The 13,286-nt window shown below is 51.5% G+C and overlaps 1 protein-coding gene across 2 annotated transcripts in view; it reads right to left on the bottom strand.

Moving 5' to 3' along the window:
• Positions 1-5,446: 5,446 nt before the first annotated feature.
• SLC6A13 (solute carrier family 6 member 13) overlaps positions 5,447-13,286 on the bottom strand; it is a gene marked incomplete at its 5' end in the record, with an annotated part of 49,863 nt that continues 42,023 nt past the window's right edge. For both annotated transcript variants that reach the window (XM_081083659.1, XM_081083660.1), the window contains 8 exons: positions 5,447-5,899; positions 6,208-6,378; positions 7,304-7,404; positions 7,836-7,938; positions 8,684-8,821; positions 9,376-9,488; positions 11,612-11,736; positions 12,611-12,714. In XM_081083659.1, coding sequence (XP_080939785.1) covers positions 5,777-5,899; positions 6,208-6,378; positions 7,304-7,404; positions 7,836-7,938; positions 8,684-8,821; positions 9,376-9,488; positions 11,612-11,736; positions 12,611-12,714 — 978 coding nt within the window. In that variant the 3' untranslated portion in view covers positions 5,447-5,776. The remainder of the gene's footprint in view (positions 5,900-6,207; positions 6,379-7,303; positions 7,405-7,835; positions 7,939-8,683; positions 8,822-9,375; positions 9,489-11,611; positions 11,737-12,610; positions 12,715-13,286) is intronic.

Below are 13,286 nucleotides of genomic sequence, written 5' to 3'. Positions count from 1 at the left end.
TTCGCTCCTTCTCCTGTTCTCCCAGCTCAGAATCCCATCTGAGCTGTGTCCTCGGCTCCCAGACAGAAAGTGACTGGCGTGTGTGTGTGAGTGTATTGGGAAGTGAAGGGGCAGAGAAATACCACGAGCAACAGGAGGGATTGAGGTCAAAAGTTTGTGAACCAGGATTACAACATCTAATCTCAGTAAGTCAAGTCCTCTGTCCCCAGTCCCCCACCCCCACTCCCTCCCTCCGCAGCCCCTCCCGCCCTCCCAGCGTGCTGTCCCAAGAGGACCCCTCCAAGCGGGGCTCAGAGACTCAGATCTGACCTCAGCTCTCCTCCTTTTGTTCCTTGCCCTTTCCCTCATCCCCCTTCTCACCTTGCCTGCTCCTGGTACCAGCTCCTTCCTAGGGGTGAGGAGATGAGGCCCGCCCTCTCTCGCCAGAGTAGAGGATGGAGCACCAACTCCCAGGCTGGAAACCGAGAGCCTCAGAGGGGAGTTGGCCTCAGTGACAGAGTCCGGGAGGAGGGTGAATCACATGCTGGACTTTTCCACCAAGTACTTGCCCTCTGTGGTTTCGAGGCAGGCTCTGGACCTGCACAGCAACTACCCTCTTCCTTGGGATTTTCCTAGAGAAAGTGCCCAGAGCACACCTCAAGGAACCCAAAGGACACAGGTTTGCAGTCACACCTGAGTTTGAACTCCTCCTCTTCTCATTTACCCTATTATGAGCCTCCGTTTATCAATCTGTAAAAGGTACCAGTATATTACAATACCCACTTTGTAGAGTTGCTGTGAGGGCTGAAGCAATAGGGTAAACTGCTTGGGATAACATAGGTGCTTAAGGGGAGTTGTAGGTGTTTGCTGTGGGTCCTCTGAAGGCTGGGGCTGGGGTGGTAGAGTGTGTGGTCCAGGCAGCCCTAAGGCACACAGCTGTGCCTTGTCTGGTTGCCTGGCAGCTATGAGTGGTGAAACGCACTGAATAATGTGTATGTCCCATGCTGTGCGCCGGGGAGCTTATCCAGAACAGGGTCCTGTCTCTATTCCTGAGCACACCCTCACGGTGTTGGAGGACTGACCGAGGCCCATTCATTCAGATTCATTCAGAACAGCTGGTGTCTCTTTCAAGGCAATGAAGATGCTTCTTCAGCTGTAGATGGTATGGAGGAGGGGAAGTTGTGGGGAGAAAGGGAAATTTCCCTTTGCAGGAGCTTCCCCTATATATTTTAGAACTTCCCAGCAGGGCTGAGATTGAAGTGAGAATCTCTGTTTGTAATTTTCCATCAAGCACCCCCCCTCGCTGTATCTCAGGCCCCTCCTCAGCACCTCCTGTGGGTTTCCCTGCCAAGGGGAAGCCAGAGTGAATCTCAATTCTCAGACCTTTGCCTCTGAGAAAGCAGGAGGCAGGCTGGGGGTCACGCCCAGCAGAGCAGGGTGTGAGCAGAGCAGCCAGAACTCACACTCCAATCACCCTGTGCTCACCTGGGGGCTGTGGCCTGCACTGCTGCACCTGCCCTGTTCAGCATGCAGGGCCCATGTGTCCACCATGGAGCTTACTGCAGAAGGGACACCAACATCCATTCAGCTATTCCAGAACAAAATACCCACCCGGCCTCTCCGTGAAGGGGATCGAGAGGGAAGAGAATCAGATGAGGCAGAGGACGAATATCCTAGCCATTCATTCATTCAAAAACTCGATTTTATGCCGACAAGGTGTCACACTTTCTGCTAGTACCTGGAGATATGCGTGGTTCAGCAGTCTTGTCATCTCTCCTTCACCTTGTAGAACAGCTGCCTTGTTTGACCTGGCCTCCCTTGAACTTGAAACCTCACAAACTCAAGCCCACTCCAACTCCCCACCCCCACCCCCCCCCCCCCCCCGCCACTTCCAGCCTCCACTGGACACTCAGAGCAATTGGTAAACCCCTGCAGGCCAGAGACCCCATCTGTGCAAAAGGCAGGATCCCTAAACTACCTGGAAAGCCTACCGGAGACTGGCAGTTTTCATACTGGGAAGGGTCCAGAGATAAGACGGAATATGGTTAAATAAATCAGTTATCTCACTGCAGTGAGAGCCGTGAACCCCATAGAATCTTCTCATCTCCTGCCCCCATGCCTGCTTTTAGTGGGCCTGGCATGGAACCTATTTCCTAAGCATCTCACTCAGGCTAGGTGCTTTACATGTTACTCCATTTGCTCCTCACAAGAACCTTGAAATGTAGAAATTATCAGCCCCATTTTACAGATAAGAACTTTGGGGTGACTTGTCCTAAGGCCATGTAGAACTAAATGATGGAGCTAGGATTTGAACCTGGAACTCTTGGCTCCAAAAATCTATGCTTGTACTGCAGCATACTGTTCCCCAGACCCTGACTATTTAAAGAGCAGGTGTCACATTCTGTAACTCTGTGTTTTTTGTCCCTAGCATTTATTACAGTGCTGGCAGAGTAGGCATTCAATATTTCTCGGGTGGATGGATGGGTGTGTGCGTGGGTGGATGGGTGGATAGATGCAGCTTGAGGGGGGGAAATGATCTTAGTCTTTTCTCTTCTGGGAGGGCATTGGTCTCCCAGAACCAGGGGATAGACTGGGGCTTGGAGGACTCAGACCTGATTTTCTTGGACAACATTCCTGGTGCTGAAAGGGCACGAGACCCACAGGAGGCAGGGTTATTTTAGGGCTACCTCTCCCTTGCCTCCTAGCAAAAATGCTTAGCTCAATAAATGTGTAGCCTTCTTTCTGGGGCCCAGTGCAACCAGGTGCCTGAGGCCAGGAAGCCAGAGGACAGCAAGGATGTCTCTGAACTCCTGGGTTTTTCTGTTTCATTGACAACCCAATATGGTGGGGCTGGAGTCAAGGGAAATAGGATAGATGCTTTCCCAGAGCAGTTCTCCTCCACTGGACTCCAACAACACAATGATGTAAGTATTCTTATTCCCACTTTACAGAGGAGAAAACAAATGATCAGAGAGATTAACTTGCCCAAGGTCACAGAGCTAGTACACGCAGGCTGGGACCTACACCTCAGGACTACCGCCTCTATGAGGGAGTGTACTCGGCTGTCAGTGGCGTGGCTGAGCTTGTGCACATTTATCTGATGGTAATGAAGGAGTGCGTCTGTGTGCAGATGTACGGATCAACCTGAAACGTGTGCCGGGTCCGAGGTATGAGATCTGAGGCCCCAAGGCAGCCTGGTGGGCTTGGTACATGACTAGTTACTTCCCTATCTCCAAAGGCCCTGTTTGTAAGCCTCCAGTTTCCTATGCGTCTGCTCTCTCCATTCAGCTCTCACTTGCCACAAGGCTCTCTGCCTGCCTTTCTTCCTTTGACTTTCTTCTCTCACAGGTGTGGTCTCTAAATAAGAGAAGGCTCCCCTGCCTTTTATATCTTCTTCCTCTGAGAACAGAGGATCTGGTATCCGCCCTTCCAGGCAGAGAGAGCAAATGGACTGAGCTCACCCTGTCCACACCTCCCTGGGCTAAAACCACGCCTGCGCATTCCTGCTCCCTTTCCTCATGCTGACCCAGGCAAGTGGCTTTTCTCGCATATCTCTGCCTATCAACCCCGCTGGTTGTTGGAGCAGATCCTTCTCATCCACCCTCCAACTAATTTAATGACCTCAGGCTCACACACCCACTGCCTCATTTGAGCCCTACAACAAACCTATGGGTGGGTGGGGTGCATGGTGTTATCTCCACCTGGAAAAAAAAACACACACAAAAAAACACACCAAAGACCTGAATTCCAAGCAACTTCCACAAAGACACACAGCAAGACAGAGGCAGGTCAGGACTAGAGTCTGCATCTCTTAATTCATATCCTAATGGATTCTTTTCACAGTCTATCCAACCATTAACGCCTCTCCTAAATGGGATTCAAATCACCATTACTGAACTGCCTGCATCCCTCCCCAGGCCTAGCAGATTCTTGCAACTTTGATCAAATGGATGGATAGAGAGACAGATATTACACCCTCAGAATGGCCTTCCCAGACCACCTAACCCAAGTCATCGGGTTCCTTCCACACCCAGTTATTCTTTCTCATAGCACTTTGCTCTTTTCTTTCATTGCATTTGTCACAATCTGTCACGTAAACAGTCTGTTTTTGCTCCTCATGTGTCATGAGCATAGCACAGGCACACAGTAGGTGTTCCGGGAATACTGTCAGATGGATGGAGATGCCAGGTGTGTGCTGTCTCGAGTTTCAGCACGTTTCTCTAGCAGGCTTATTCCTCCCACCTCAGGCCTGTGACTGAGCCTGGCATATGTGGGGGACACCCACCCAGTCATGTCCAGAAGGAGCAGCCAAGGCCAACAGTCAGCAGGGCTGCTTTCCCTAATTCTTATAAACTCTCCCAACAACAACAACAAATCAAACCCTGAAGACCAGAAAAGATTCCAGTGCCTTTTCCCACTAACTAACTTGTAAAACAACAACTAAGTAAACCACCCAGGGAATGCGTGCACCCCTCAACTGCAGTTCCAGGAATCGCTGAATGCTCCCCTGGAACAGCTCGGGAAGAAGGTAGGGGAGGGTAGGTGGGGGTAAGGGGGAGAGATCAACCAAAGGGCTTGTATGCATGCAAATAAGCCTAACCAATGGACACAGACATCAGGGGGGTGAGGGCATGAGCGGGGGAGGGGGGGGGGGCTATGGGGGATAAGGACACATATGCAATACCTTAATCAATAAAGAAAGAAAAGAACCATCAAAGCCTCCACATGTTCAGGGAGAAATGCAGTTGTGTGTGTTCAGCCACACACACACACGCACACACACACACACACACACACATGCTCCACACACAGCTCAGAGGTGAGGCTGTGGGACACACCTGTGGGATTCTCTGGGGCCAAGGCCATGCCCACTTGGCCTTCCACCTGGGTCTTCTTTGCAGCCTAACCCTAAGAGTTCATCTCGCAGCGCAGGCCACCCCCTCGTGGCCATGTCTGGTGGTGCTGCAGTGGTAGCTATCCTCTTTTCAGCGGGAGAGCCTGGAGTCCTGAGGAAGCGGGGTCCCTCTGCTGGCTGAGCTCGGGTAGTGCCACTGCTGTCCCTCTCTTATACCCCTGATGCAGGCAGGCACACAGACACAGGTTTGGCAGGCGGGGTCAGGCAAGGGAAACATGGGCAGAAGAAGCCCAACCACTTTTTCCACTTCCTTCCTGTAGCTAGGAAGGGCTCCTCCTTCATTCTCCTCTCCATTGCCTTCCTTATTCCACAGAGGGGAGGAGGAGGGAAGGATTCTAGTAGAAGCACGGACAGAGGTGTGACAGATATCACCCGCTCTGGTCCAAGTGTCTGGTGATGGAGGAGCTCAGTCAGCCCCATCACCCTTCTCCCCACAGCAATCCTCTCTGCTCATGGTCCACAAGAACTCAGCGAGGGAAGGAGACTTTAAAGTGATGAAGGGGTCAAGGTAGCAAGGCGGAGGGGCAGGAACCAGGCAGAACTCCTGGCGGTCAGTGGGAAGAACTTGGATTTAATGGAATGAAGGGTAAGAGGGCCCAGAAGCCAAACAGACCTCCCATCCCATCCACCAGTCCTCACCCAGCTTCCCCAGCCCACCGCAAAGGGGATGCTGTGGATACTAGCAGCTCACACCTGCTTAGCCACCCTTGGGGCAGGGAAGTTGGAATGAGAGGCACCCAGCTCAGAAGGTGGATTCCAAAATGCCCCTTTGTCTTATCTACCCCAGGTGGGAGACAGAAGCACAGAGGGACTGCTCCTGCCCTCCCCTTCTGCAGCTGTCCCCACAGCCAGGCCCACAGGCACTGTCCATGGGCCTGCCCCCTAGCAGTGGGACTCTAGTTCTGTGAGTCTGAGAAGTGATGTCCTGGGTGTGGCAGGGGCAGAGGGTCCTGCTTGGTTCCGCTGGGTCAGTTCCTCAGCTGGGCACACGAGCTGGTGAATTCTCTGGAAGGAGAGTGGAGGTGGCTGCCTTGAGGTGGAGTGGGGGAGGGGGTAGCAGGTCTCCAGTTGCCCTCATCACCAATGCCTGCCTGCTCCCCATACACAATCATACCCTCCAGGTGCCGCCCTACAATCCGGTGTCTTGGAGGCATCCAGTCTCTTTCTGAGACTTTTAAGCACTCACTCCATCCCTCCCCGGTCCCCACGCCAGGCCCCCAGTGCACCAGCGTCTACCCTGGCAGGCAGCCATCTACCATCATCCACTAGGGTTTCTCCCCCTCTGACTGCCCTCCTCCCCACTCACTTCCTACCTCTCTGAAGGAGCCCTTGAGGGTGCTGAGTTTGTAGAAGCTCCAGGCAGGAATACAGACCATGGAGGACAGAGCCAGGAGCCAGCCCAGGGCATCCCCCCACCAGGGGTACGTGTACTTCTTGTTGTAGGTCAGCGGGGTGTACTTGATCAAGGAGAAGAGGAAGGTGGCCTGAGGGTGAGATCAGAAGAGAAAGGGGCTGGGAAGCAGGGACCCTGTGCCCTCAGCGCCCCCTGGAGGAACTGGCAGAGATCACACTCCAGCCTGGATTTTCCTCCAGGCTCATCTGGGCCAATCAGCCTCCATCCACACTGCTCAGAATCCACATACCCCCACTGGGTGTTTCCCGGGCACCTACCCTGTCCCTCCAGGGCTCCTGTGCCCATGGGCACCTCTAAACATGGCTGGATCCCAATTAAGACATGACAGTATTCCTGCTGCTGCTTTCAGTTGTTTAAGTCTCCTGCACCATCTGGTGAGGCTCTGCATATCTCGAGGATAGAGGGTAGGCCCCACTTAGATCCTGAATATAGTGCGTGCTGGGGAGTGGCTGACTCAGATGGATAAACCGGAGGAAGAAGGTGGTTCATGGCTCAGACTCTGGAGCCCAGCACCTGGGCTTGAAGCCTAGCCCTCGGCCACTTTTTAGCTCGGGGGCATTGCTAAACCCCTTTGGCTTCAGTTTCTCTGTCAAATAAATATAATAGCAGTTCTTACTTTGTGGGGTCCTTGTGAAGATTAAATAGGTTAAGATACATAAAGCACTCTGTGCCCAGCACAAGGTACGTGCTCTGTAACTTTTGCTTTTATTATTGCTGTGGTTCTCAGTATTATCATGAGTACTTTGCACTTGGGTTTCCATCCTGCCTGCAACATTACACTCATGTTGTGTTGCTGGTCAAACAGTCTGACAGCTCTGGACCTCAGTTGATGCTTCTGCTGTCATTGTCTAAAATCCAACAGGAGGATGGATGAAAATCTAAAATGATTCTCGATGCCCACAGAGAAGCACCTTCTCAGACTAACAGCCTACCTAGCCTCCTGCTACCATCTCTCTATCCCTTCCTCCGGCTTCCCTCCCTGAAGGTTATCTTACTGTGCACACAGCTGGTGTGAGGAAGAGCCAACAATATTTGATAAGAGGCCAAGGCCTGTACCCAATCATATCTTCAATGTTGTCATAGAAGCGCCCAGCTCCTACAATGTAGAGAAGGAAAGAAGGGAGAGAAAGGACATTCTTCAGCATCCAAAGTACCAAGATGGGCAAGGACCGATGCACAGGAGATATCATGGCTGTCTTCACAGATCCCTGCTGGAGGAAAGCTCTTCCCTGGGATTCAGAGGCAATAACTTTCTGATTGTTAAGTCTGTTACAGGCTGAAAAGGTTTGGATAGGACAGGATATGGGCCCATCTGAAGTGGTTTCGGTGCAGCCATAACCAGGAGGGTAGGCAAGGTAACCTCTGGAGGGCCCTTCCAATGGTAGCAACTTATGGTTCTTGAGATTTTTGAGGTTGGGTAGAGAAGGGGTCCAAAGAAAAGGTGGGTGTGAGCAGTGGGCACCTCTCTTTTGTCTAAGGGCCCTGACTGGGGTAGAGGTGAGTACTGGGTTAGGGAGAGTCACTCACCATAGACCCAAGCCACACAGAGGGACTCAAAGATGGCCACGAACAGGAGGCACATGCCACTGGCTGCGTAGTTGTCAAAGAGCTGAAACACGTACATACCGCCCTGCCGGGGGGGAGATAAAAACAGAATTTATTCAGAGGAAACAAACAGACGTAGCCCCTCGCCATCCAGCTTCACACCCTCAGGGCACAGAACAGAGTCGGTGGGGATCACAGAAGACAGATATTAAAAGAGAATGTAGTTTGTACGCTGTAAGGCACTAGGCAGGTATGAAACAATAATTATTTTTTATTATTGTTTTTAGACGGATGATAGATGAAAAAGACAGCTATTATTAGATTGTCCCCGAGAACATTTTGGGATTGACCCAAACGTCCAAGACATAATGTGCACTTTTTTTGGCACAGATCACGGTAGGGGCTGCCATTGGTATTACCAGGCTGACAAGACCCATCGCCTTCCTTCTCCTTTGAGAGGTCACACAGAATATCACCATTCCCAGGGCGACCTTTCTCCCTTTGAAGTTTATCCCCAGAACTTGGTGCAGCCGCCTGGGAAATTATGAAAACTTGTTGGGCAGGCAGTTTTTCCTAATCCAAGGCTATCCTTTCCACACCTCTTAGTTTAACATGGAGCCAGATTACCCCTCACCCATTCCCCAGAAGTAGGTGGTCAATGCCCAAAGGCCAGAAGAGGAACTTGCCTACTTTGTGCTTCCTGTGGTTGGGAAAGGAGAGTCCCAGTGCCCTGAAGCCACAGCAGCCTGCTTCACCAAACAGGTGGCAGCTGTCCACCTTTGCTCCACCTCTTCGCCCTGTCCCCACCTTCAAGCCTCCCAGAGCCTCACCTCTGTGACCATAACCAGCCCAACAAGGAAGGAGATGACAGACACTCCAAGGATGAGGACCTCCCTCCGGTTCTTCTTGCGGAACACACGGGGGTACAAGTCCACCAGCGCCGTCACCAGGCTCTCTACGCACACAAACTGGATGACAGGGCAAAAAAATTGGAGGGAAAGAGAGCTCCCAAAATAAGCTCCATCAACTAGCTCTGGCTCAGCCCAGCCAGGCTCCCTGACTCGGGTCTCCAGAGCAATCCTTGCATAGTTAGGTCTAGACCAGTGGTTCTCAACCTTCCTAATGCCGCGACCCTTTAATACAGTTCCTCATGTTGTGGTGACCCCCACTTTCATTGTTACAAATTGAACATAATTAAAGCATAGTGATCAATCACAAAAACAATATGTAATTATATATGTGTTTTCCGATGGTCTTAAGCAACCCCTATGAAAGGGTTGCTCGACCCCCAAAGGGGTTGCGACCCACAGGTTGAGAACTGCTGGTCTAGACGTATCCTTCAAGCTCCTCTTGGTCCCTGGAAGGGCATCCACGTCTGCCATTCACCAAGTCCCCAACTGTTTTAAGGTCCATCATGGCATCAAGCTCAAACACATGCCTCTGCCCCGCCCCCCCCCCCCCCCTCGCCCAGCCCACCCACACTGATTCATCTCTCAGCCTCTGAGTAGCTGCCTCTTGATACCTGGCTATCCAGTCCCAGGAGAATGATCATGAAGAAGAAGCAGCAGGCCCAGAGAGGAGAAAAGGGCAGCATCACCACAGCCCGGGGGTAGGCGATGAAAGCCAGGCCAGGGCCTGCAGCAGGAAGCAGAGGAACAGAACCCAGTGCCTGAGCCAGCTTCAGTGTGGCACCATGGAATATCTGGAGCCAGAGGAAACTTCACCCCAAAGTTACTATCACCACCACCATCCTCACCCAGGAGAAACCACCCAAACCTCTACCTGGTCCCCAAATTTTCAAGGCACCACTCATTGTATTCTCATTGGCAGGAATCGAACTTAGACTCGCAGTGATGGCGAACCTTTTGAGCTCGGCATGTCAGCATTTTGAAAAACCCTAACTTAACTCTGGTGCCGTGTCACATATAGAAATTTTTTGATATTTGCAACCACAGTAAAACAAAGATTTATATTTTTGATATTTATTTTATATGTTTAAATGCCATTTAACAAAGAAAAATCAACCAAAAAAATGAGTTCGTGTGTCATAGGTTCGCCATCACTGACCTAGAGGCTGTGTGTATAAAGGGTCTTGGAAAATACAAAGGGGTATATCACTCGCATTTCTATAAGTTCTATCCCAAATTGGACAAATCTATTGCCCCAAACCAGAAGTTGTAGAAGAACTCAGGGACTAGCCAGGCTGTGTGGGTAAAATGAGGGAGCGGCAGGGTCTGATGAGACCTGGAGCCCTCATGCTCCCCCATCAACTAAGGCAATTGCTGTGTTCTTTCTATAGAGGAGATGGTTCCAAAGAGAATTCCCCCAAGACTAGACTGCACCTGGGGCCACCAGTTGCCGCCCCCCCCCCTTCCCTAGGCCTTTTTTGTTACCCTACAAGCAGTGAACTGGCATTATTTCCAGAATACCACTGACATTCAGTCTCTCAAATAAATTAGTGTTCCTCTCAGCTGGCTTAAATAGCAGGAACAGAGTCACAGGCCAGCACTTGGATTCATCTGTAGGAAGCTTCCTTTGAAAAACAAAAGGGTGTGAACCTGTGACCTTCAACAGTCCTTTACCTCTTGAAGCCCCGCTCCCCTCACTGGTGAGCAGGGGGACGGTACTAGCACCTGCCTCCCAGCTTCCCACCGCATGGCACAGGCAGGATGCTTTGCACAGTGCCTGGCATATAGTAAGTGCTTAATAAAAGTGAAGTGTTATCACTTTTTTAAAAAGATGTGTTACTGGAGTCAAACCGACAACCTTTTGGTGCATGGAATGATGCCCAACCAACTGAACCACATTGGCCAGGGCAAAATATTATCACTTTTAATAAGAGTCAGTGATGTTAGTTGCCCAGTGCTTGGCACTATGTATGACAAGGGTGTGCTTGTGAATGCTATGATTTAAAAAAAAAATTGTCTTGCTACAGAGTATAAGTGGATGGTCTTCAAGAATAGGGGAAGAGCAAAAGAAACATTTAGAGCTTACCCAGATAGGAGACCAGTCCTTGATTTTATCTAAAAGAAGCAACAAGAAGACTGCGTAGTGGAAAAGCATTCACTTGAAAAAGGAAGACACTCTCTGAGCCAATATAAACTTACCTCTGGGGTTTTAAAGTGAACAAGTCAAGGTGAAGGACGGTGTATATAGCGTGTTATCAATTCATTTTTAAAAAGGGGGTGAAAAGTAGCAATAGCAATATGTCCCTATGTGTGAATGCATGTGCATATATATATAGGGATATGCTTTTCTCATACACCTCAGCTATTTCTGTAGGCATAAACATGAACCTGATAACACTGGTGGCCTGATAACATTGGGGTGGGAAGAAAAATATTCACTCTATACCAGCCGTGGGCAAACTACGGCCCGCGGGCCGGATCCGGCCCATTTGAAATGAATAAAACTATTGAAAAAAAAGACCGTACCCTTTTATGTAATGATGTTTACTTTGAATTTATATTAGTTCACACAAATACTCCATCCATGCTTTTGTTCCGGCCCTCCGGTCCAGTTTAAGAACCCATTGTGGCCCTCGAGTCAAAAAGTTTGCCCACCCCTGCTCTATACCCATTAACCCTTTGAAGCTGTAATTGCTGTTTTTAAGTGCTCCCCCAGGACTTCCTGAGAACCCACTGAAAGGTGACCAGAGCTCACCTACGTGAAGGCGACAGTAGAAACGCCTCCGGAACCCAGTTGGCGAAGGTTCAAAGCTCACAGAATCCACAGCCTCAGGCCTCCCCAACACTCACCTGACTCGGCCACCTCGGAGATGGGCACCCCCTGCTCTTGGGACATGAAGCCCAGGATGGAGAAGATGGCAAACCCAGCCACAAAGCTGGTGCCACTGTTGAGGAAGCAGAGGGCCATGCAGTCCCTGTGGGTGAGATGGGGGGGGGGGGGGGCGGGGAGGGAGGGTAGGTCAGAAAGAGCTGCAGTGTCTCAGGCCTGCGGTCCAGAGCAGTGGGAGCCCCAGGGGAGCTCAGGCCCTCCCAGCAGACAGGCCAGAGGGGCTGCCTGGCAGAATGACGATGAGCATTCCAGGAACCATGCTGCTCTCCCAACCCCACTGGCTTAGACTTGGCATAAAGCAAGGTCATCCCAAAAGAATGAGGCTCCGAGGAAGTAAAATATTAATGGGAAAATTACAAACTGCCACACAGCCTCCCTTCCCCGACACATTGTCACCACACATTTGGGACCCCATCACTGACACAGTTCAGTGCGCCGTGCTAACGCCCAGGACGCGGGCCTGGGTAGTCCCAAGCAACCAATGATTCTTAGTCACCTAAATCTGACTCTGAAATTTTATGCTATCTGGGGCTGATATTAGAACTGACTTAAATTCTCTGATATGAACCAGGTATGAAAAGGGAACCACAGGGAGGGGACACTAGCTGGGGCAGGGGTGAAGGAGGGTGGGTAAGGAATCCGTGTTTGCCAGGGCTCCCATACACAGCAGGACAGACGGAGGCCCCACTGCATGGCATGACTACTTACTCCTCAGGCTCGCTGGCATCCTGAGCCCCATGACCCCACATTAGCCGGGGCCCAGGCTGGGCCCCGCTGCGCTCCCCCGCCAACCGTTTGCCTAGGCTGCAGTTGGCCCCTTTCAGCAACTGGTAGCCCTGGAGTATTGGAAAGTGGGGTGAAGGGTCGGGGTGGGCGAATCCATGAAATCACCCCTGACCCAGCACGGCCGGAGGCACAGTGGGATGTGGGTTTGTGGCTCAGGCCCACTCCCCAGTCACCTGTAGCAGTTGTTGTGGTACTTGTTGTAGCTGCTCAGGGCTGTCAGGCACCCTACACAGATGGCGAAGGAGAAGAAGATCTGGGTGCCCGCGTCCATCCACACCTACACAGGGAAAAGGCAAGAAAGCTGCACCCCAGGGAACCGGGGCATCTGGGCTCCATGGGAGCACACGGACCATGGCTGAGCCAGGCACTGGCTAGGGATGACGAGAATTCTGTCCTCAGCCTGTGCAGGCCCCCGCTGTGACCCTGCAACCCCAATGGACTCTACTTCCTGAGCCCCTAGATGGGGTTTCTCGAGCGCTACCACGATGGCATCTGCCTTAGGCATTCGAAGAAGACTGAAGGACCATGGTGGAGAGGGTGAGTGAGTGGGAGGGCGCCCTGGAACTAAGCGAGGCCTGGCACCAGGCTTCTATCAAAGAAACAAAGCCCTGGTTCTGCATCCACCAAATCCTGTCCTGGGCTCTCCTGGAGGTGTGACCAGAGACAGGATCTCTGAGCTAATGGTCCGTAATATCAGTGCTACGTGGGATGAAGCTTTTCCCCTCGTGCCCCTAAACCCTCGGTCTGAAAAGCAGGAAGAGTAATCCTCAGCTCACCAGAAAGTCAAGAGGATGAACAGAAATGCATCTGCAAAGGGCTTTGTTCTCCTTGGGGGGGAAAGAGCTCTCC

The sequence above is a fragment of the Myotis nattereri genome (assembly GCF_964212035.1).
Source record: "Myotis nattereri genome assembly, chromosome: 2".
NCBI lineage: Eukaryota > Metazoa > Chordata > Mammalia > Chiroptera > Vespertilionidae > Myotis > Myotis nattereri.
Note: the sequence above shows the minus strand (reverse complement) of the source record. Positions and strands in the feature narration are given on the sequence as shown.